This window comes from Aricia agestis, chromosome Z, assembly GCF_905147365.1.
Source record: "Aricia agestis chromosome Z, ilAriAges1.1, whole genome shotgun sequence".
In the NCBI taxonomy this organism is placed as follows: Eukaryota; Metazoa; Arthropoda; class Insecta; order Lepidoptera; family Lycaenidae; genus Aricia; species Aricia agestis.
In genome coordinates, this window is record NC_056428.1 from 6956623 (window position 1) to 6981082 (window position 24460).

Here is a 24460-nt window from a genome sequence, read left to right on the forward strand (position 1 = left end):
CTAATTATAATTAATTATTACTATAATCATAAAAAGTGTATTGTATTTTTCAAAGCGTCTTAATTAATAAAAAAAACCTATGTATTAACAGAAATGAAAGCATCTTTTATATTTTGTAGCAATTAAATAAGTTTTTAATAGCACGTTTGATGAAAAAATGAATGATGAAAAATTTATAAGACCAAGAGAACAGACCAATTCATGTTTTTCGTATAAAATAGATTTACTAACAAAATTTCTAAAGGTGCTTTCATTCTTAAAACGCAATTTTTAATTAACCTTTTGCAATCCTATATAACTTGTGTCAATTATTGTTTGTTAGCATTTTGAAACGAGTATTGCACTATTGTTTTGTTACATTGACTTATGATTAAGTATATTAAAACTCTGATGTTTTTCATCAAAATAGTTTGGAATGTTCAACAATATCTCAAAAATGTACAGCTTGGCAAAAAAGTCTGGCGCGGTGAGAGCTACAGCTAAGCGCTTCTATCATAGAAATACGTCATTTTTGACATGTGTTTGACAGTTCTCCTTTACCAGCAGCGCTCCCGTCAATGTCACCCACGTTCAAATAAAGCCTTGTCAGGCAATACTAAGTGTCAACACTAGTACATATTGTGTCAAAATTTAGTTGCGTTTAGTTTTAATAAAAGAAAAGCGTCCTCATTTAAAACGCACTCTTTTTTGCCAAACTATGATTCTATGACTGGAAAGACCAGGAGCTGAGGGGCCTGATTGTGAAAGGGAGAGCCTAACTTTTTTCTTCCATAGCTTCCGTGGGGATACGTAAAATCTTAGCTGTTAAGGGGGCGACTAACCAAAAATTTACAATTTTATAATACATTTTTATTCTTGAAAATAAGCCCCGAATTGTTTCATTTTCTAAAATTAGATACATTATATTTCCAAGAAACCGATCTGAGCAAAAACACGATATCTTAAAATTTTCTCGATAGAAAAAAATCACAAAGATGCATCTAATTTTCACGAATTTTTCATTTATAAAATTCTATCATTGAGAAACTGACCTAGCGGATTTTTAAAATATTGTATATTTTTCGAGTTATTGAGAAAAAACTAATTTGGCGATGAATCCGCGTCGTCCTTTTGCACCTTGCATAATATGAAAGACGGGCGTGAGTGAGAAGAGAGAAGGACGATGTTTAATTTTTTGGGTTAGTCGCCCTCCTAAGTAAAATATTGTCTACAATATATCCCTCTAAAGTGCAATTTCACCAACGACTGTTAAAGTTAATGCTCAAATTAGTATCACGTTACCTCTTTCGTTTTTCATATGAATGAAAGAGAAGTCATTGCATTTTAACGATGGTACTCTATCTCCTTCTTCATACACCTTATCTCCTTCCACCTGGTCTTGATTGTCAACACTTGCAATATTATGATGTGACAAACGGAATATACCTTAACTAACCTCGACTAACACCAAAGCCAAATACTCACGTAATAAACTTACGTAAACCTTTGGTTGTTTAAAGTGATAAATCTATTACATAATGGATTTTCAAGTTTATCCTATCTTGTATTTTTACATTCGTGGCTGAGTTGAGATTATAGTCTGTTCGTAAAAGGCCCGCTTGCCTAGGGATACATTGATCTCTCTCGCACTTCGTATGTGTGAGAAAAATGGCATGATGTTTTAACGCTAGCGCAATGTACCATCGAACAAATTGATTTATAGGCTGTTGACGGACCTACGTCACTTGGTTGGTTTATGTTAATTCAATATTCGTCACGATCTGTCTCTGTCTGTGGCTGGGTTTGACATAACGCGGCCAAATTAAGTAGGTCCTCATCTGCCTATGAATCAACTTCTATGTACAATAAGGTTTGCTTGTACTATACTATCAGTACAAGCAAACCGTACAGTAAGAGAAATTGCAAAGATTAAATATAACAATACTCGTAAAAATATACGTAAAAATAACGACTGGCGTAAAACTTGCTTAGGCCCTTTTCACATGCATACGGTTGTCGTCTAAACGGCCCGGCGCCGTGCCGTGCTAAGCCTTTCACATGTACACGGTTTTCGCACGGTCACCCAGCAAGGTGGCGGCGGCAGTATTCATGCTGCGGAAAACGTCCGGGCCCCTGTGATGTTAGCGATTGAACGGTATTACCCGCGCTCGCCGTGCCGTGTTGCAGTCATGTCATGTGAACAGTAGTGCTAGCACGGCGACCAGCGGAAATGCGAAAGTATGGACAAACTGTGGAAATAAACCTAAGGTGCCGTTCCGATCTTTTTTCGTTCCGAAAAATTCAATTAAAATGCCACTTTATGACAGACTATAGTCACAAACTGTGGAGATAAACTTAAGGTGCCGTTCCGATCTTTTTTAGTTCCGAATAATTCAATTAAAAAGCCACTTTATGACAGACTATAGTTCTAAAAATTCAAATAATATCCTACATTATGACATATACTATAGTGTGTCATAAAGTGGCATTTTTATTGCATATTTTTCGGAACGAAAAAAGATCGGAACGGCACCTTAGGTTTATTTCCACAGTTTGTCCATACTTTCGCATTTCCGCTGGTCGCCGTGCTAACACTACAGGTCTATAGTCTATACTTTAACACGGGTGACACACGGTCACGCCACGGTCGCCGTGCCATGTGAAAGCTAAGTAGCTCATACATTTCTATTTTGTACGGCACGGGCAACCGTATGCATGTGAAAAGGGCCTAATAGGGAATATTACGCAAAGGTCGCAGCAGAGGGCGCTTCTGGCACAGTGAATGTTCGACATGTTGCACTCGTCATATATTGACAAAACGTTGTCGAACGTTTTTTTACTCGTTAAGTACCCTGTAAACGATCAAATTTGTTTGACAAACTTGTTTGATGAAATTTACGTTTTCATCCAACAGCAGCGCAGATGAAGAAACGTGCATCATGCAAGTTTACAAGTTTGTCAAACGCTACGCCAATCCAAATATTCTTCAAACAGCTCAAACACCTAGATTGTTTGACAAACGCTTCAAACAAAGCTGTACACTATCAAATTGTTTGACAATACGTAAATTTTGACAATTTGATCGTTTACAGGGTTAGGTTAGGTTAGGTTATCGTTTACTTTACGGCCGTTCCCAATATTCGATCTATCTCTGGTTTTGCCCTACTAGAGATAGGAATAACTCACATTAGACATTAGAGACATATATTTTATGTCAATTGTGAGCTATTCCTATCTCTAGTAGGGCAAAACCAGAGATAGATCAAATATTGGGAACGGCCGTTAGTCATTAGTTCATTACTGTATAAATTGTATAATGTATGGTATGCGTGGCGTGAAAACATTTCAGTTATACAAGGTGTAACTAAACTAAGCGATAATACTTTAGGGTATGTATGAGTCCCCTGTAGATGCCTGTAGAGAGTTTACTGTAAAAGTAGCAGCGCTGCGCTAAAAAGCGCTACTGAATGGATAAATTACTGACAAATTCACTTCGGAAACCGGGAAACAGCATTACTTCGATTCAGCCACGATATTTGTGAGAATTTATTATTATATTATTATTATACTTTATTGGCAACAGTGAAAGCATTTATTTTATTAATATATTTTTTATTATTACTTACTTTACACCAAAGTGAATAATATCATTTTAATCGTTTAATAAAGTAATTTAATTTAGATGCTAACTGTAAAAAGAGTATTATTATATGGACTTTTAAGTTTTTTTTATTGTGATAAATTAATGATATTAACTTATTATTATTCGTCCGTTTGAGTTTTAGACTCTAAACTAAATTTGTTTTCGCGTTCGTTGTATATTAGTTTTGGTTATATTTATACACTTGTAATAAAATATCTAGCTTCCAAATAAATAATATAATTGTTGACAAAGTTTACTGTTTTTTTCTAGCTTTAAATCGTAACCCTATTTCTTTTGATACTTTAAAATATATAAACAAATATACATTTAAAAAGATCACTATTTGTATGTAAATTTAATCAAATGGATAAACTTATTTTAGGGCTTGTTTCACCACTTCCTGAAAAATGTCGAATAGGCTATCCACCAATTAACTTGACAGATCAAGTATGGAGAATCTGTCAAAAAAGTTGTGAATAGTCTATTCGGCACTTTATCAGAAAGTGGTGAAACAGGTCCTTAGTATCTTTTTGAGATAGCAGCTCTACAACGGATGGATGTGCAGATGAACTGATGAATGAGTACCTGAACGGAACGACACCTCAAAAAATTACCATGATAGTACGGGAGCCCTAGAACATTTTTTTTTGATTACTAACAAGCTAATTTTTGTGAGTAGCTTCATTTTGATAAGACGAACAACATTTTTATTTTCGAAAAATCTCGAAAGTGGTAAACAGAGATAGAAAGGATTTCATGCTTTGACTTGATGATCCTAAAATATGGATTGTTCTATTTGTAGGACAATGTTACTCTTAAATTATATTATAACTATTAACCTACCAATATACAAAAAATCAGCTTGATAGGGTTCCGTTTTAGGGTTCAGTGGTCAACCAAGTTTTGTTGATTACATAATCCTGTGAACGGAACCCTACCTAGAAGATTTTTTGTATATCGATATTCGATAGATTAATAGACATAATTTAAGAGTAACATTGTCCTACAAATAGAACAATCCATATTTTAAGACCATCAAGTCAAAGTATGAAATCCTTTCTATCTCTGTTAGCTACCACTTTCGAGATTTTTCGAAAATAAAAAAGTTGTTCGTGTTAATAAATCAAAATGAAGCTACTCACAAAAAATTAGTTTGTTAGTAATATAAAAGAAAATTGTTCTAGGGCTCCCGTACTATGACTGTTAATAATTCAATTACGTATTCAAATGAATTCTAATGACACGTGCAGGAGGGAAGTTTTAATTTGTGAAGTGTGTGAGTGTTACGTGTCCTGACCGAAATGGGGTCAGGCAGGCCAGTCGATGCGCCGCACTTACTGCGTACATATTTCATGCCCGCGGCCCAGATACGGTACGTGGAGGGTTATTTTGCCTCTGATACCACCTTTATTTCGACCACTAAAGGATTATTTTCACAGAAACTCCGAGAAATAGTTATCAAACGAGGCACGGTTCGTAAAGGGGTCGATAAATGAAATCACCATTAACAATTTCAGATCTTTTTAATTTTAATAATTGCTTCTTTTCTTCGACTATGCTGTACAAACTATATCGCTTAAATTATAATTAGCAATCAATAATTGCACGTAAAAAACTTAACAATAGATATTTTCAACTTTTCGATTGGAATGAACGTCATTTATATTAACTATATTTTTACAATATTTATAAATCTACCAAATGAATCACTATCAATAAGCAGTCACAATCGCCCAATGATATGTTAAAAATTACTTTTTTTATTGCGTTCTAAATATGAATCGAGTCGGTGTACTCATCTAACACGGGCGTGGCGGAGCTCAGCAGTGGTCAGGCGTGAGCGGGGTCTAGTGCGGGCTAGTAGTAGTACCTACTACCTAGGTCCTAGGTCTAGGAGACGAGGCCTCGGTCTGTCGCAGCTTTGTGATTCTGCGTCTTAAAGTCTTTTAGACGAATCGGTGAAGACTCGCTGCCGGAGTCCCCCTGTAATTAGGCGAGGTTACTTATATGTATAAATTATATTATTATTAACAGTAGGTAGTAGCACGAAATATGTAGATAGAGTTGATTAAAGACACATGATCAATTAATTAATTATGATTTAAGATGTGCGGGTTTCCTCAAGATGACTTCCTCAAGAACAGTCGCAGCGTGCGTCCGTGTACCATCGAGGAAATCGATTCCTAGTCAGTTGACGGACCTACGTCATGTGGTCGGCTTATGTCAATTCAATGTTAGCTGTGATCGGTCGGATGGGTTTGACTTAACGCGACCAAATTACTTAGGTCCGCCATCTGCCTAGGAATCAACTTGTCTGAAATTCAGATTTAAAAAAATCATCTCATTGGTACATGCCACAACCGCAGATCGAACCTCCGTCCCATGTGTCAGTGGTCCGCCTTCTAGGCCACGGATGCTTACAATGCAAGCCATAACACTGTATTGTGACGTACGACGTCGCAGAAACCACCGTTGCACTGCATTACGATACGAGATTTTGTACGATATACAACGCTTGGCCTACAGTCTATAATAGACAGTCGTCTTACATTGGCACCAAGTGAAGTAGAGTCCTGCAGGAGGAGCTCACTGTCCGTGCCGCGGAACTCTTTGTTCTTGAGTATGGAACGCGAGCGCGAGTCTTCCGGCCACCCTCCGCTACCGCGCTTGTTACCGTTCTTACCTGGAAATGTTCGGAAGGAAAACTCAGAAATCGGTTAACACGTTTACTCAATTTTTTACCATAAATACTGACAAAAATATCTGAAAATGTGGAGAGCGCAAGAAGTCAAGAGGTCTTTATAATCAATAAAGAAAGTTTATCTCCAACTTGAAAAAGTGTATGAGACGCGCAACGTTCTATAATAATTGCAAGACTTGAAAGAGTATAAGTGAACGGCAATTCAGACAAGAGTTTACAGCTAAGATGCACCCAAATAGTTTAACGCCATCAAAAAAGTATGATAGAAAAATAAAGAATTGGACAAAACGTACCAAATAGAATATGGTGATTAATTATCCTCGTGGCTATCCCTCTCGGTGGCCTCTTCTCCTCCTCCGTCCATTCCTGGGAACAAATTTGCGAAGGATGAAACGAATGTTCAGTCATCAAAGAAAACAAATAAATCGGATATGAGTCATGCCGGGGAGTCTGACATGTGACACAAACGTGATGCAAGAGAGGGTGTGCTACTGTGCCTGTTAGTCGATGTCGCGACGCTACGGACGGGGGACTGACCTGCTGGAACCGCGCTTTCCTGTGTTTGGGCTTGGCGTCGTCGGCGGCGGGGTCGGTCGTCTGGGGCAGGCTGGTCCGCGACGCGTCCACTGGCGTCAGCGGCTCCGGCCCCGCCAGGGTGCCCCGCGAGCCGCGCGGCGACCGCTCGGCCTGGGAATCTGTCGCACACAACACGTCCCCCGAGGCGCTCCTGCGCACGCCGTTAACCCCCGCCTCCCCCCCACCTACACCCGCGCCGCCCCCGCCGCTCCCATCCAATGGGTTCACATACAAGTTTGACGAGTCGTTCTCGCCCGTGATGTCGCCCTCTGAAGGAAAAGGGTGCGTAAGGCATGATGCAAATGTATCTGCAACGTAAACAGACCCATATGGAGCCGTGCACATCCGGAGCGGTGGCGGTCGGTCGGACGGGACGCGACCGCCACCGGGTGACGAGTCACTGTGACGGTGTAACGATCGACACACTCACGGGCACGTTCCACACAGAGAGGTGACGGAATACAGTGAGAGAATAAGGAGACATAAATAAACAACGTGATTTTCATTTGCAATCGGAAGTCATAGTGGGGGTGCTTGATACGTACCAGGGCTGTCGAGGCTGTTGGGGGTGGCCTCGGGCAGGGCCTTGGGCGCGGGGTGGCGCTGCAGGCAGGCCAGCTCCACGCACACCGGCTGCCGCAGGTCGGACGTCGGCATGGGCATCAGCTGCTCCGCGTCTATGAACTCCTTGTACCCCTGGTGCAACACACGAGTCGGTCTCTGTAGATCACTTCGTTAAAGAATGTTAACTGTATAAACAAATAAACGTTTCCTAAGTAACCCGCAGCATAAAATAAATATAAAATCAACGAAAATACTGGGAATAAAAACGTTTAATCATAAGTTTGTTGCGAGAACTTAGGGATATAGAAATGTTTATTAGTAGGTAGTGAGTACATTCAAGTGTTCTCCGTCCGGCTCCGCGACTTTAAATAAAGGTGGGGTAAAAATTATGAAGAAAAAGTTACGTCAATTTTTTTACTCTTGAGTGTACTCGAGTATTTGTTTGCAGTAACTTATAGTACTACGTACCAGCTGAATGAAAAGCGTCGTTAAAATTAACTTAAATACTCACTCGTTATAGCTAAGACAAAAAAAGTTATTTATTAAACGAAAACTTCAAATCAATTCAGAAAACAGCTAACGATTCTTTTTCGGGTGCGTTGTTAGATTTTAGTACCTTGAACGTGCAAAAACAACATTCAAACTCAGAAGGCAGCTGATCCAAGTCAAGCTGTTTGTCAGCCATCTTCTTTTCCTAGAAAAAAGAAAATATTAGTCGTTATTAGCAGAAGTCTCCTACTTTTCGTTCACGACATACATTCGATAACCTTCGGTACGATACCGGCTAGCACCTAATAGTAAGTAACATGTAAATTATTAGTGTCTACCATCATACAATGTAGCCTACTATATCAGGTCAACGGACAAACACAGAACACATCAACAGGCATGCGTTAAGGTAGGTTAAATAGCTTACAGGCGTCGGGTCAGGGTTAATGAGCAAGCGTTTCTCCGGAGTGCCCGAGCCTTCCGTAGAAAAGCGACGATCTTTCTTAGGACTCGTCTGAAACTATCACTCATGGCGTTAATGGAAAAATCGAAGTTCTTCTGTACGAGCTCGCTAGCGTTTCGTACGTGGGACTACTCTACGTTATGGGAAAAAAAATCCGGATTATGGGAACTCTTACCTGATTGGGTTCGGGGCCTTGAGGTATCTTATTGCCGATGGCGTGTTCGTACTGTTTGTAGCAGCCCGTAGTGGCCGGCGCTTCGCCCTCCAGACTAGTGGCGTCCGCTTGCGACAGGTTATGTCCTGAAGACACACAGCATCATCAGTAGCAAAACTTTCGGGCGTCTCCCCCTCGCGTTTCCATTTAGCATTTTAAGCGTATACATGTAGTACCTATCACTTTACTAGTTACACGTTATTTAGATAAATGAAGCGGCGTTACTAGATACAACACACATTCTACACATATTAAGAAAATTCAGCGTCCTCCGGATACACAATGTATTTCCGCAATATATTATGACTGTTAGTTTGTGAAGCGTTAGGCTTACGCTGACTACGAGTATGGAATCGACCTTAGTAAAAGTGTCTTCGTCGCACATCGCAAGCTACACGCGACGCGAACCCGACCCGAGCTACAACCGTAATATTAAGGGGTCGAGTGTGGCGACTGTGTGATAGTGGTAAGTAGCTCATCTGGCGTCATCTCTCGATTCTATGAGGACGCACTTGTCACCTGAAGACAAGGAATAAAACACTAAATCCACCTCTTCAGAGCAAACGAGTGAATGTTGCTGTAGCTGCGATGTAACGTGAACTGTTCTGTATCATGACTGCGATTCCGGGGATCTAAACGATGCAACGACGTGCTTCCATTCAACATTCATTGCATTCGTAAGACTTGCACAAATCGAACACGGAGCACAAAGCATGCGTGCAAAAGTGGAAAAAATCACGTTAACAAGCAAATAATACATGACATGAAGAAGCATCGGCAGAGGGGGAGCGGGGTGGTACTGACCTGTGTCGACGATGACGTCGATGAGGTCCATACTCTTAGCAAAGGCGTCGCGCAGGTTGATGTGGTGGAAGGACACGATGGAGCCCTCGCGCTTGGCGCGCTCCAGCGCCTCGCGCCGCTTCAGAGCTTTCTCGCGCCGCATCTGATTCTTATAAAACTCGGCGAAATTGTTGACAATAATGGGAATGGGTAACGCAATTACCAACACGCCGCAAATACAGCAAACTGAGCCGATGACCTTGCCCAACGGGGTCGTGGGGTAAATGTCACCGTATCCCACTGTGGTCATGGTGATGCCGGCCCACCAGAACGTTTCCGGAATGGAAATAAATTTAGTTCCCGGCTCCTCCTTCTCAGCGAAATATGCCAATGAGGAGAATATCAACACTCCCATCGCCAGGAACAACATGAGCAGCCCCAGCTCCTTGTAAGAGTTTCTGAGCGTGAAGCCGAGAGACTGCAGCCCGGTGGAGTGGCGGGCGAGTTTAAGGATACGCAATATTCGCATTATACGGAAAATTTGTACCACGCGGCGCACATCTTGAAACTGGTCCGTCGCGTTTTTATTAGTCTCGAGGAGGAATAGAGATACGAAATAGGGCAGTATAGCCAGCAAGTCTATGACATTGAGTCCTCCCTTGAAAAACTTCCATTTATCTGGCGAGGCACTGAACCGAAGCACATACTCGAGGGTGAACCACGTGATGCACACCGCCTCGACCATGGCCAGCTGCGGATTGTCCATCGGCGCGCCTTTTTCGTCGTACACTTGCATCTGTGGTATCGTGTTGAGAGTGAGCCCTATCGTGGACAGCACGATGAAGAGGATCGAGATGACCGCTATCACCTGCAAGTACACCGTCATGACTCATGAGCCCCCGTCATCGCGCCGCCTACTGTACACTGTACACGCGACAGCGCGACCGTACACGGCAGTGTCTGTACAATGTACATATACATGATGCTGTTTATATAATGTTCGTACGATGTATGTATTTACAGTATATAATATAGTAAGTAAATAAGTATAATGCTATGTTATATGTAACAGTTATAGTATCGACCTAGACTAGCTTTATCGGTGTAAAAATAACATCTATAGGTAGGTGTTAGTACTATGTTAGTAGTGTTGTGTGGTCGTGGTGGTAGATTACATGTACGATGAACGAACGGGCGTCGTCGATTGCGCCGGTGGGGGAGTAACGAGCGTTCGTCCATTAGTCACGTGGTTCGGTTAGTAGTTACGAACGAAGCGAAAGCGCAGGTCGGAGCGTCAGGGGGGGAGGAGAGGATCGGGGGGAGGGGGCTGGGGGGGGGGGTAGCGGGGAAGCCGGCAGGACGGCGCTAGACCGTAGTGCGAAACGGCGCGGGCGCGGGGCGCGCACTGCGGACGGAGGTGAGGGGTGGGTCCGCAGGGCGCCGCGCCCGTCCCGTGCCGCAGCGCACGCGGGCCGCGGAGCGCCGCCGGCAGCGGCTGGTCACATCGCGTAAGCCCATCCCATATTTGCATCTTGGCGACAACAATTAAGCTTTGTTTTTAAAGTGTTCTAAGAGAACTTGTCCGCGCCGCTGTGAACATTGAAAATATATGTATAACAGTTAGGGTAGACACCTAGTGCCTCGTCGTACAACATCCATTTAATGTTAGATAAACGATAGATGAACTGAACATAAGTAGCACGATATACCTAGTATATAGTGACTATAGAAATATATATGACGACGATACAAGACTTACAAATTAATCATATTTACAACTGGCTCATCCTATGTCTCTCAATATTAATTTATTTAAAAATATAAAATTATTAACATAATACGTTCACAGTTACTAAATAAGAATGTAAATAAAATCGTTAAATAGCAACTATAATAATATAGAACTAAAAAGTATTAGGTACATTCAGAGACTTGCTCCATCAAAAACTATAGAAATCGAGTATGTACGTAAAATATTGGAATAATATTATTATAAAATATACTACAAAAAGCGAAATAAAATTTTAAAACCCTTAAAAATACGCATCGAAAATAAAGGGAGGAGATGGGAATAAATGAGTTGTTAATACTTACAAATGTCGTTCGGTCGCCGTAGTCAAAATTACTGGACCTTATAATATTAAATACAATAAACTACTCAAATAAAAAGGAGGCAAAAATTTGGACAGAAGCGATAATGTCACATACATCGGAACACAACACCACATTCCATAACACGAAGGGACAACTAGAAAGGGCTATGATAGATGTTATTCATGCACCATAAACCTATGCATCCACATTACACCTCGATCCTATACAATAACAAATTACATTCGTGTATAAATCGTTTGCTTACATAACGTACAGAGGTGCGCAAAATATCCATTACACAAATTACAATGTTTATGAAAATGTATTACAATTTTTCTCCGTAATGTAGATTCGGCTAATAGAGAACAATTTATCAAAGATTTCAAAGTGTTTAAGTGTTGCTGACAGAGAGAAGCGTCTAACAAATTGCATCAGATAATGTACCTTTCGACTAACATTGTCCTTGGCAGCGTGTGTTAACAGAATTATGTTAATTTCGAACTGAGATACTTTACCCGGGCGGCTATACTCGTGGTGGGTTTTTCGAGCAGGTCCCAGAGCCACTTCTGGTATTGGGCGCAGGTGCCCTGCCCGAACTCCTCCTCCTCTCTCTGCCTCAAGCTCTCCGCCTCCTTCCTCATCTCTTCGTGCACGTGCTCCTTCCTCTGGTGGTACTTGTGCTGGCAGCACGACTCCAGATACAGTTCGTCCACCCCCCAGTACTCGAGATCATCACTGAACGCCAACACACACATTTCATCAACTAAATGTAACTTTCCAGTCCGATAAAAATTTAATATTGAACTAAAACTTTTCGGGTGCCTGAAAAGAAAAGAAAAAACAATATAAACTCGGAACCTGATTTACACGAAGACATAGGTATGGATAACATAATATTATGAAAAATTATCCAATAAGTCTGCAAGTCTATACATAATGTCAATAAATAATATAAGCTGACGTTGTAGAAGGGCTTGTTGATGAACATGCATTGCTAGTGCAAGTGGCGGCAGATTTCAATGACCTAGTGCTGTCCTGTGATCCAAACTGTGCACGCCGTTGAAGCGAGTTGTGGATGCAGTTGCTGCTCCAGCATCCGTCGCCCACGTGATAATCACGATGCAGTCACGTGCACACCCACCTGTCGAAGAAGTACTCGTTGTCCTGCAGCGAGTAGTCGTCGCAGAGCTCGGTGATGGCCTCGTGCGTGTTACAGTCGCGCAGACGGCCGAGACGCGTGTGCGGCAGGCGCTCCAGCGTCCGCCACAACACCTCGTGCCGCACGCCGCCCACGTTAATGGTCACACGCTTGCACAGCGCCTTCGCGCGCAGCATCATAAACGGCTCCGGCGGGAGCGACGACATTGATCTGAAATCGTGGATTAAGGGATCGATATTCTGCATCGCTGTTAAGCTTCAGTCTCGAAATCAGCGGGTATTGGGGCGTCAGCGGTGGCGGCGCGTTCCAATGTATAGATTTATTATATGGACAGGCCTCGAAAACAGCGGGGCGGCGAGCGGCGCGCAGCGTACTAGACGGCTTATCTATATAAACCTATACATATGGGAACGCGCCGCTCCTGAAACGCCACCGCTCCCGCCCTGCTGCCCGCTGATTTCATATCTGAAGCCTAATATGTGATGAACATAATGCTAAATTAAAGAAAAATAAAAACAACCCCCCATGAAAATAAAATTGAACGGATGAAATCACTGGAGGTTTCATGAAGTAAAGCTCAAATTTTACAGAAGAGCGACCTGATGATGAAGAGTTATGGCCAGGACCGTTCTCGATCATATCAACTTTCAAACAAAAAGAACATGATCAAAATCGGTCGACCCGTTTTGATGCTACGATGCCACGGACAGACACAGGCAGGCACGTCAAACTTGTGAGTTGTGAACCCTCTTTTTTGTCGGTGGTCAAAATATTATAGCTCCCACACCGGTTTCGGTGACGGTGGCCGGTTTCATTGAAACCAGGCCAGCTACGCAGGAGTAATTTATAGTGCCCAAGTGTGTGCGCAGTACACAAGAGCACTCTCTATTCCTTTACTCTCATAACCCAGTGGGATGGACCGACACGGATACCGACACGACTGGCGAGAGATCAGGCGCAGGACCGACTTTTTACATGCCCATCCGACGCATGGATCATCTTACTTGTCAGACAATCAGGTGATCAGCCTGCATCGTCCTAACCAAACTTGGAAATAACATGTTTCCAACGCGGGAATCGAACCCACGACCTCCGAGTCAAGAGCCGCGCTCTATACCACTAGACCACGATCAAAATATTACAAAGCTGATGTTACAACTGCTAGATGATGATGATGATGACGATGATAGTTCCGTAAGAGAGCAACCCGACGCGACGCTCACGTTTGAATATTATGTAAATACGAAAACGATTTCATTACATATACTCGTAATTTTGCAAAACAGCTTCTATTTTTAGCTGTTTTATTGATAATACTGAACAGTGTCGAGTCTGTATAATTAAAGTAATTAATGTTCACAAAATACAGACGCATCGCTTCCGTTGCTATCCCAAATAGTTATTTTATATTTTCGAAGTGAAGACGAAAATAAATTATATTTTATTATGTTTGAGATATTGTATTTTTTTTTAATTTATTCATTGTGACTTCATTGCAGCCATGCGTGCACTATTCGACTTCTTATTATGAAACTTGTATATAAACGCCTCAAAAATTGCACTCCTCGTAGCTTGCTCGTAGCGCGGAGCTACGCAGATGCTACGGCGTAGCATAGTTTAGAAGATAGGCCCGTTTCACCAATTCCTGATAAAGTGCCTGATAGGCTATCTACAACTTTTTTTGACAGATTTTCCATACTATGTGTGTCAAGTTAAGTGGTGGATAGCCTATCAGGCACTTATCAGGAGGTGGTGAAACACCCTAAGGGCCTGTTTCACCACTTTCTGATAAAGTGCCGATTAGGCTATTCACAACTTTTTTGAAAGATTCTCCATACTTGGTCTGTCAAGTTAATTGGTGGATAGCCTATCAGGAAGTGGTGAAACAGGCCCATAAGATTTAAAATATACCGATTCCAGTTGACATACTGATAGGGGGCCCCACTCGCATGGATTGCTTAGGGCGGTGTTCCGCAAAAGTTGCCTCGGCACACTGGTGTACCGTGGCCAGTAGTTGGTGTGCCACAAAAAATATTCTCGAGTATATTTCTAGTTTATAAGAACCAAAAGGGAACATTATAAGACGATCGATCGACGACGATCGCGACGAAACGTCGTCTGCCGCCACTTCATGTAGCCGGCTTTCAACCTGTACCTTTAGGGCATCAACTGGTTTTAATCCGTGACTGCGGGATAGTAGTGTCAGTACCTGCTGTGCGCCCGCTGCAGCTGCGCGGCGCTGGCCGCGGCGAGGTGCGGCGGCGGCGGCGGCGGCGCATCGTGCCCCGAGCGCGGGGGCGAGTCGCCCGCGGGCCAGCGCCGCGCCCCCTCGCCCCCCATACCGCTAGCTCATCGCGCCACGCCCCCCCGCATATTGCTCCCCCACTGAAACAATAACATAATTTGCGTCATAATTGATGCAAGGTACAGGAATCTAAAGGGTGGGTTAATAAGGCATGAGAAGAGACCATAAACAAGTTCCTGGTATATGGTTAATGACACATATCTGGCTTCAAGCCCGCGATTCTCTCGTGATAATAATGATAGATGATGATTGACGCTAGGTATTACTGAAACTTAAGGGTGGTTATATTATACACGAGTAGAGATAATATACAAAATATTCATGGTGCTAATTCTCATCTCGTTTACCGTCCCCCATTGGAACAATACAATATACATGATGGCTACTGGAACTAGAGGGTGGTTATTCTACACAGCATGAGTACAAATCTTATACAAATTCACACTGTCTCCCACAATATATCTTAAAACTATGTTTTACTATGGTAAACATGATATATAATTTTATAGTTACGTTCTCCAGAAAACACTGAACCAACCATAAAGTTAATATACCTAGCGGAATAGAGAAACGAAGGCCTGAGCAAAAGAGATGTCACTATCGGTAACACTGCATGGTAAAAAGAGACGTGTGATACATAACAGCAGCACTCTTTTTTTGAGTCCAGTCGGCACGTGGCCTGACACGCACTTGGCCGGTTTTTTAAATTGTTACAACTAACTGGCACAAAATATTGTATAGCTTATATAATGAATAAATATTTTATTAGGAAAGGAAAAAGAAAACTAATGTGAGCAATAAAGTGTCTATCTATCTATCTGAAATATGTATTATCTATTTTGATTATTAGGCTGCGTTTCCACCAGAGACACCCAGAGATGTGTTGCGACTTGCGAGGAATGTGTTTTTGAGAACCAATTAGAATCGCTTCATTGACGTGAGCTCGCCATGACATCGCTCAGCGCGGCGATCCTATTGGATCTCAAAAACACATTCCTCGCAACACATCTCTGGTGGAAACGCAGCCTTAACTAACCCCCAGGAAAGATTGCATTAAATGTGCCATGACAAACTTAACAACGTTCTTATTTATCAGAACAGCAGATCGTTTGACATTCTCGGGGATTTACCGAAAATTTTAATAGTATGTTGCATAGTTTCGTAGATAAATTCCCGTGCCGTATAGTGGTATCGATATTATATTTCACATTGAAAAAGGCAAACTACATTCGACGATGATTGATCACCGAATTTGAATATAGAGTGACGAAATTCGCCGCCGACCGCTCCGTATAAAATAACCATAACTATTTTATTTCAGCGTGGTTCTATTAATCATTTTATATGTCGAAGTCTAGCCCGTGAAGCCGACGCAAAAGCGGGAAAACATAGCTTGAGTTACACCCCCACAGACTAATATAAAATCGATTACGAAAGAGGCCTGGAACTGCACAAAAAAGCTAAACATCGAGTCGCTTAGCGTTCGTAACTTTGTGGAAAAATAAACTTTTAGGGAAGTATTTTAGATATGTTGTCAATACCAAATACCGATGCGGCGTCAGTCGTCACGCGCCATAAAAAAGTATCTCTCTCTCCCTCGTCACTTTCGACAGTTTATTGCAGGAGGAAAGATACCTAATAGATAAAAGATAATTTATATGTGGGGGAGCCGGACGGAGAAATACCACGTTCTCACAGAAAACCGGCGTGAAACAGCGCTTGCGCTGCGTTTCGCCGAACGAGTGAGTTTGCCGGAGGCCTAATCCCCTACCCTATTCCCTTCCCTACCCTCCCCTATTCCCTTCCCATCCCTACCCTCCCCTATTACCCTATTCGCTCTTAAAAGGCCGGCAACGCACCTGCAGCTCTTCCGATGCTGCCAGTGTCCATGGGCGACGGAAGTTGCTTTCCATCAGGTGACCCGTTTGCTCGTTTGCCACCTTATTACATTAAAAAAAAAACCTGTAAAGCTTCGCACACCTTGTGATAGGGCGCAACAAGGTGGGCCGGATTTTCATAAAAGACGAACAGTTCTTTTGTGCTTAATTTATTTTTCTATCAATCAGGTTTGCCTTTATAAATGAATGTATAAATATTATTACATCAATTTAACGCCTCGAGCCCCAAGCGGTCACCGGCGACCGCGATAACAATTGAATAGCATTGTGTCTGGTTTTCTCACGATCGAGGTAGGTAATAATAAAGAACAAATTCTTTGTTTGTTCTTAGCTGTAACGATATAAGTGGTAGGTTTGTATGATAGCCTCAAAGGGGAAAATAACAGAGCTAGCGAGGGCGGGGTGGAGGCGGGCGTCGCGGGGGGCAGGGGGCAATCGATTACGGAATCGCCTTCGTGTTTATCAGCTCTTCAGATCGACACTAATCCCACTACGGGAGCATGCACTTCACTACTTCAGCTGACCGACATTATCTTGCTGACTACGGACCGCACTCGGAGACTTATTTAGTTACTTACTTAGTTCGCCTTTTTGTGTAGTCCATACAATTTTGTTAAAAGTCCTAATTAAATAATTATCTCTGAGTACGGTTTTAATACCCCGATCGTTAGTAGATGCAAGTTTTTGGGTTAGGTTGGTAATGAACATTTAAAACATAACTCATTTATACAACGCATGGATTAGTTTAGTGTGAACATTTATAAGCCTCGATCTGAAGTTCTTTATAATTTGGTTCCCATTCCAATTGCAAAACAAAAGAGAAGTATACCATATAACAGTATGAACTTCTTTTATTTCTGAAACTAATAATATTAACTATCTTAATACCAGGTAAACTCGGTCAAAAGGTTCTTTTACTTCTAGTACCGACTATAAGTACACCTACAAGTTTCTGCTAGTTCTAGCTATACTATTTTACAAGTGACCTACATACAAAACATTCAATATTCTAGGTCCTACAAATTAGTATTAGTAATGTACATTTAGCCTGACAACAGAGCTATTAATTAAATGATATCTTAATATGTCGTGTCTGTACAATAACAATTATAAATGCGAATCTGTATCTTCGGTTATATGTCCACGCTGAAATCGTCCGATTTACATAAAAGTTTTTGTTGCACTTTGAATCCCATAAATGGTCATAGAATAGCTTTCCCTACAAATGTACGGTATTCGATAAACTAAAGTTTCGTTATGCGGAAATAAGAGATTCGTTACTTTTGGAACTGGATACAATGGAGCCAATCTACCATGTCAGGGTATCACTTGCCAAGCCATGATCAATCAGGCCGCACTGCACAAAATTTGAGGCAATGAGCCAAAACATGGGGAATATTCCATATATTATATATTGTGTAACAACTTAAGCTAAGCCAGCGCGCCACTCCGTCTAGTCAGCAATGTATAAGTTGCTGCAAGTTAAAACTATTGACTATACAGTTAAGTTCTTACCTTATTTGAAAATCAATTACTACTCATATTAAATCTCCTCCGAAACTATAACACAATTTAAGTCAAAAATAAACTGATTGAACAACAAAATTGTTGTGATCTAATTATTATCGTATTCTATAGTAAATGTAATAAATTCCTCTGAGATTTGTAAGCTCTTAATGTTGCTTCATTTGTTTATTTTTTGTCGTCGAGTCACTAGACTCATAATTACTATGCATACTAATTTAGAATGCATAGTCTTATATCTTTAAACGAGCAATTCTTGCATATGTTACGCTCAAAGACCGAAATCGCTCAATGAGCGAAAAAATGGCTCTCAACGCGTTGTGGTCACAGTGAAACAGCCACGACGCGAAATTCGCGTCGTGGCTGTTTCACTTTATTTTTCGGTCTTTGACCGTAACATATATAATATATAATTGGAATCTCGGAATCGGCTCCAACGATTTTCATGAAATTTAGTATACTTATACTAAATTTCATTCTATACAATACACCCCCGGATACATTAGTATACTTATACTAATAGGGGCGGTTTCGGGGGCGATAAATCGATCTAGCTAGGAATTATTTTTAGAAAATGACATTTTATTCGTGTTTTATTGAATACCGAGCGAAGCTCGGTCAAATAGCTAGTTATTATTTAAAGAAAAACATAAAATACATATTTTATGTTTTACTTTATGTACGTTTTACCTGCTTGTGAAAACTTTATAATTGGCTTTTCATATTACATATTACATAATAACAAATACATTTCATTAGGTACACTTTATAGGAACATTGGCAGCCGTACTAGTAATAACTGTGTTATATTGTACTTTCGCCGTAATTTTTAACAACCTGTAAGTTTTCTGAACTAAATAAAATAATTTTTAATATAAAATAGCTATTATCTAATGCTTATAGGATCTAATTATAATCCACTTTCAAAATAAAAGTAATTTTGTTTGATCGAATGCGTAAATAGAAGTTTAATAAGTCCGGATCAGAAATTGATTAAAAATAAGATTCCATTTCTTTCGCACTAAATAACTTTTAAATTACAATCTTCAAGCATTGTTAAAATATTTGTTTCGGTGAAACTATGAAATAATAAATTTATTATTAAAATGTTATTTTATAAAGAAGAAAAAATTGTTTACGTGTGCATAGATAATATAATATAATTAAAAACTTTCATTGCCTAAAAATTATGGACCCCGTGCTATTTAGTACAGATTAATTACAAACGTTACGTACAGTGATTGTGTTTATTACTCGTATGTAGACATAGTACGTATAGTGTCCTCGTGTTATCTTAATCGAATATTGGTAATCTAGTTTAACAGATTTAGTGCATACATTGTTTACCTAGCCTAGCCACAAGCGTCATTATGTACTTTGATATTAGAATGGACTATGTTGCCTGTAACGCCGTTGCATTAAACATTCTATTTTTACCCGGAAACCGTTTATTTTTCTGGGATAGAAAGCTTCCTTAATATTTTTCCAGTAAACACAAGTAATAAAGTCTTTGGATCTTTAAAAAAAACACGCGTAAAGTAATAGTCAGACAGATTCGCATTTATAATATAGTATGAATTGTAACATGTAGTAGCCAGTAGGTACTATTTTTTTAATAATGTTTCGCAGATAAAATGCAACCATTCAATAACATACATGGTGATATATAAAAACAGTAAAATATTTCACCCGAGTTATAACATTAATAAATGTTTTATATGCGAGGGTACGTCTGAGAGGGGCCATACGACGTAGATAATAAAAGTTTTCTCAGCGTTTTCCGATGCACATAATATATAAGTTTCTCACGTGTTCCACTTGGCCTTATTAAATTGGCTTATTTTGAAAATATTATACAAATTATTTATTTGTTATGTGAAGTTATTAAATTATGCTACAAAGATATTTCTTTCAATCAACAAAACTTAGTTGACTACGGTACCCTAAAACGGAACCCTAACCAGCTGATTTTTTGTATACTGATAGTTTAATATTTATATAATTTAAGAGTAACATTGTCCTACAAATAGAACAATCCATATTTTAGGACCATCAAATCGGAATATTAAATCCATTCTATCTCTGTTAACTACAATTTTCGAGAAATTTCGCAGAGAAAATTTTTGTTCGTCGTATCAAAATGAATCTACTCACAAAAAATTAGCTTGATAGTAATTAAAAAAAATGTAAAAGGGAACCCGGACTAATCTGTCATATTTTAAGCTCTGCTACGACCTTGCTACGAGTGCTACGAAAGGTCTACGAAACTGCTACGTACTTTCGTAGCAAACTTAAAACTACATATTTTTTAATCCATTTGGGTATACGATTAAGCTATCGTTAGGTCATTGAAGTAACGTGTAACATTCCTCTTTGGGTCATAACTTTCCTAGGAATTTAATCTAGGTAAAACCAATTGCCTAAACGCCTAGGCATCGCGTGTTTCTAGACGGTTTTTCTTTTGTTTAGCTAGCCAGTTAAGTTGCTTATTTGCTCAACTGGATATTATACTATTATACTTCGATAGTTTATTTTTTGTGACTTCGGCCAAACATTATACGGCTTCCATATTATAATATCGATAGACATAGCACAAAAGACATCGGAGTAAATTTATTTTATCATATTATATCATTGCATATAATGGTAAAGCAGCATAAGTTATCCTTTACCAAATATTTCGTAAGAAAATAAAAACGCAAAAAGAGCCTATTTCTTCTAGACTATTGCAAATGTTATGCTGATTGCAATATTTTCCTTAATATGACAACAGTAATATTAAACAAATATTATTCAATATATTGATTTAACTTAGAGACACAAATTGCTAGGGGCATAATTTTTTGGTGATATACTGGTAGGGAGCGGCTGCTGATAGCAGAGGGTGGAGATATCGATCTAAGACGAACAGGCGGACAGGCGCCGGCTAAATATGATACCGACAGACAAACTACACTTTTTCTCTATATATCGTATGTCTGTGCGAGGGAAAGGGATGAAAAATGGGCCGGATTATGTTACTAATAAGACTAGAGACATATTTTCGATACTTTATCATGTAATTGTTAATATAATATGATGAACAGTTGCCTGTAATTTTGTTTACGCATACATAGTTTATCGCACGGGCACCGTACATATTTCTGTGCTTAAAACTATTTTTGGATTTTGGATTAGTTGTGTCTCCGTTTAACCAAATTGGTTCACGGCTTAAGCATGTAGAGGTAACAAACAGAAGAACAGACAGACAGACAGACACAATGCATTCAAGATAAACACATTAACCTAAATCAGGTCAAGCGCTTGGCTTTGACTTAAATCTATACCTAAAGATATCAGATATATTCACTAATAGAACTAAGTAAATAAAAAGGTTGAAAATTGGATACTTCAATAGAAAAATCGACCAATCTCGAACGCTTTGGCACGACACGAAACTAACTTCTCTTTTTGTAAAAGGGAACATTGAAAACAGAACTGTAATACAGCTATCGTTTACGTAACTTGTAGAGTTCATTTGCTACATTATAGTTGAGTCTTATCGAATATTGAAACTATAGAGTCTATAAAACTCTACTTATAAAAATCTAGTTCTTAAAGATTGTATAAAGTGTATTTTCGCTTTTAATCGTTCATCTTAGCTTGCTTAGACTCTTAGATCAACTTCATCAGACTTCAGACTTTTGATTTACTTATTTTTTATCACGAATAGGTAATTACAGTATTTTCGTACGATATATAACATCTAGATTTCCATGCCTGTGCCGTGGGTATACAGCTGTACACTTCTATAATCATTATTTATTTTACAGCATTGTAGCTTAGAATTTAAATAAAGACATAATAAACGGCTGTATAATAAATATTATACTTTATAGGAGTCAACAAAACACAAGTAAAAGTTTAAGGCTTTGAAACAGGGTTTTAAACTACAGTCTAAATATCGCCGTTTTAATCAAATAGTAATTTTCTGATTACATGCACAATTGCCATGGCCTACTATAAAAGTGTGACTGCGTTTGCTCTACACAACACCTTAACGCATAGATGTATCATATATGTAACACACATGGCTGGTCGTGATAAAAGCATGGTCCAGTGATAAAAGAATATCATGATAAAAATAATGGTCTTTCTTCGGGGCGTTTTGGGGCATCTTTGCGGCCTGTCCACATCTCCACGTCATGACGTCGTCAACGTGGAACGGTGCGGTGACATGGCACGGTACGTTGACGTGACGTGAAAATTTATGTCAACGTAACGTGAAAATGCACGTCACGATGTAGCAACATTTTACGTCTTTCTTTTCTTAAATCTCTCTCTGCGTCTTTTTTAACAATAGCAGAAGCAGAATATGTATTGTGCGCTCCATATCTAGATCGGTAGTGAAAAATTTTGCAGTTTCAGAAGCCATGGTGACGTACAATGTTGCTACGTCGTAACGTGCATTTTTACGTTACGTTGAGGTACATTTTCACGTCACGACAACGTACCGTGCCACGTTGCCGCAACGTTCAACTTCGTAATGTGGATATGTGGACAGGCCCTAACCTTTTTGTTAAGCTTACACTTACATTACGCAAGTGGCGTTTTTTTTTTCTTGTATGATTGGTGTCGAAGAAACTTTAGGTGCTTATAAGTTATAGTACAAGTTAGTTTAAAAAAATAAGAAATATAACTATTCGTTATTTTTTTAACCAACCTATCACGTCCCATTGCTGAGAAAAGACCTTATTTTTACAATTTATATTGATATGGATAAAAAATTACTCCAATTAAGTGTAATTTTATCGTATACCATGTAGGTACTACGCTCGGTTTTATGAGCTCAGTCTCAATTGATATAATTTAAGAGTTGCACATAAAAGCGCCAATAAAAATTCACGACGGCGCAGCGCTAAATATTTAATAGTGGCATGACGTAACCGTAGAAAGTTACCAACTATTTCGGGTGCTAAAGCCACGATCAAACGGACTTTAACAGCTATTGGCCCAAGAGCCATCGACAACATTTTCGTCATAAACTCAAAGTTTTCCTGTATATGACAGCTACAGGTAAGGACGACCAGTAACTGTGCACATTCGTTCGCGGTTACTTTCGGAGGTATCTAATTCTAATGGTCTACCTAACCTTCGACAAAGTATATAAAGCCCAATTTTTTCGAGTAGAAATCTCGTCTTCCGCTGGCGGACACTTATGACAGTTGTTTCCCACTGCCATACCATCTCCAAGTACCTACTTTTGGGTATCTGACAGTGGAAAGCAACTGTCAAAATGACCAAAGTCCGGCTGTCGTTGGCTCTTACTCATGAAATCGATTGATTTAACGCTCTTGACTTTGAACGCTGCGGCTGGTCTCGCCTCAACTATTAATAGCTCAGTCGCGACGAAAACTTCGCAGTGTTGTTTATTTAGAAATTAATTGAGATCGTGTTCGACGAGGACGTCGTAAACCCGGAGATTGTACGGAAGGTATTATTTCAGCTGTGATGTAATGAAGATAGAGCATTGTTACCTTCTCGATACAAAAGTCAGGAAGGAAAGTAACTTCTCATATTATAAAAGTAAGTTATTACAACTCGAGACTGACGGCGACCATCGTTTGTGCGATGAGATAGCTATGAACGTTGCCACTTGCCATAGTGACATACTTATTTAGTCACTACAATATTTATTTAACTTTTTTTTTAAATTATAATATATATATATATATATATATATATATATATATATATATATATATATATATATATATATATATATATATATATATATATATATATATATATATATATATATATATATATATATATATATATAAATACATATATAAATACACCGGCAAAATTAGAGGAACATAACAACATTTTCAATTTACGTTATGCTGCTCCACCCTTTGCCTTTAGATGTTGTGACATTGGCTTGGTGGAGAGGGGTCACTCAAGCTCTCAAGCTGGGTGGAGTTTCTAGGGTGTTAAAGAGATATCGTTCTGTGTCGAATCTACCCGCCATGTGGCTTAGGACTTTATCGTTCCTGTCTTTTATAGCCATTTTTATGTTATAATCT

At 39.7% G+C, this 24460-nt stretch overlaps 1 protein-coding gene across 5 annotated transcripts in view; it reads right to left on the reverse strand.

The window, feature by feature from the left end:
* Window positions 1-5126: 5126 nt before the first annotated feature.
* The window catches only part of LOC121738496 (potassium voltage-gated channel protein Shab), a 78808-nt gene continuing 59474 nt past the window's right edge, over window positions 5127-24460 (reverse strand). Inside the window, exons 2-13 of one of the 5 annotated variants that reach the window (XM_042130582.1) lie at window positions 14875-15050; window positions 12648-12875; window positions 12022-12328; window positions 9434-10280; window positions 8591-8715; window positions 8380-8472; window positions 8080-8157; window positions 7445-7595; window positions 6861-7168; window positions 6617-6689; window positions 6172-6305; window positions 5127-5605 (exon numbers count right to left, since the gene is read on the reverse strand). In XM_042130582.1, coding sequence (XP_041986516.1) covers window positions 5513-5605; window positions 6172-6305; window positions 6617-6689; window positions 6861-7168; window positions 7445-7595; window positions 8080-8157; window positions 8380-8472; window positions 8591-8715; window positions 9434-10280; window positions 12022-12328; window positions 12648-12875; window positions 14875-15005 — 2568 coding nt within the window. In that variant the 5' untranslated portion in view covers window positions 15006-15050 and the 3' untranslated portion in view covers window positions 5127-5512. Of the gene's footprint in view, window positions 5606-6171; window positions 6306-6616; window positions 6690-6860; window positions 7208-7444; window positions 7596-8079; window positions 8158-8379; window positions 8473-8590; window positions 8716-9433; window positions 10281-12021; window positions 12329-12647; window positions 12876-14874; window positions 15051-24460 lie in introns of all 5 variants that reach the window. The other 4 variants (XM_042130581.1, XM_042130584.1, XM_042130583.1 and 1 more) reach the window with 4 other exon arrangements.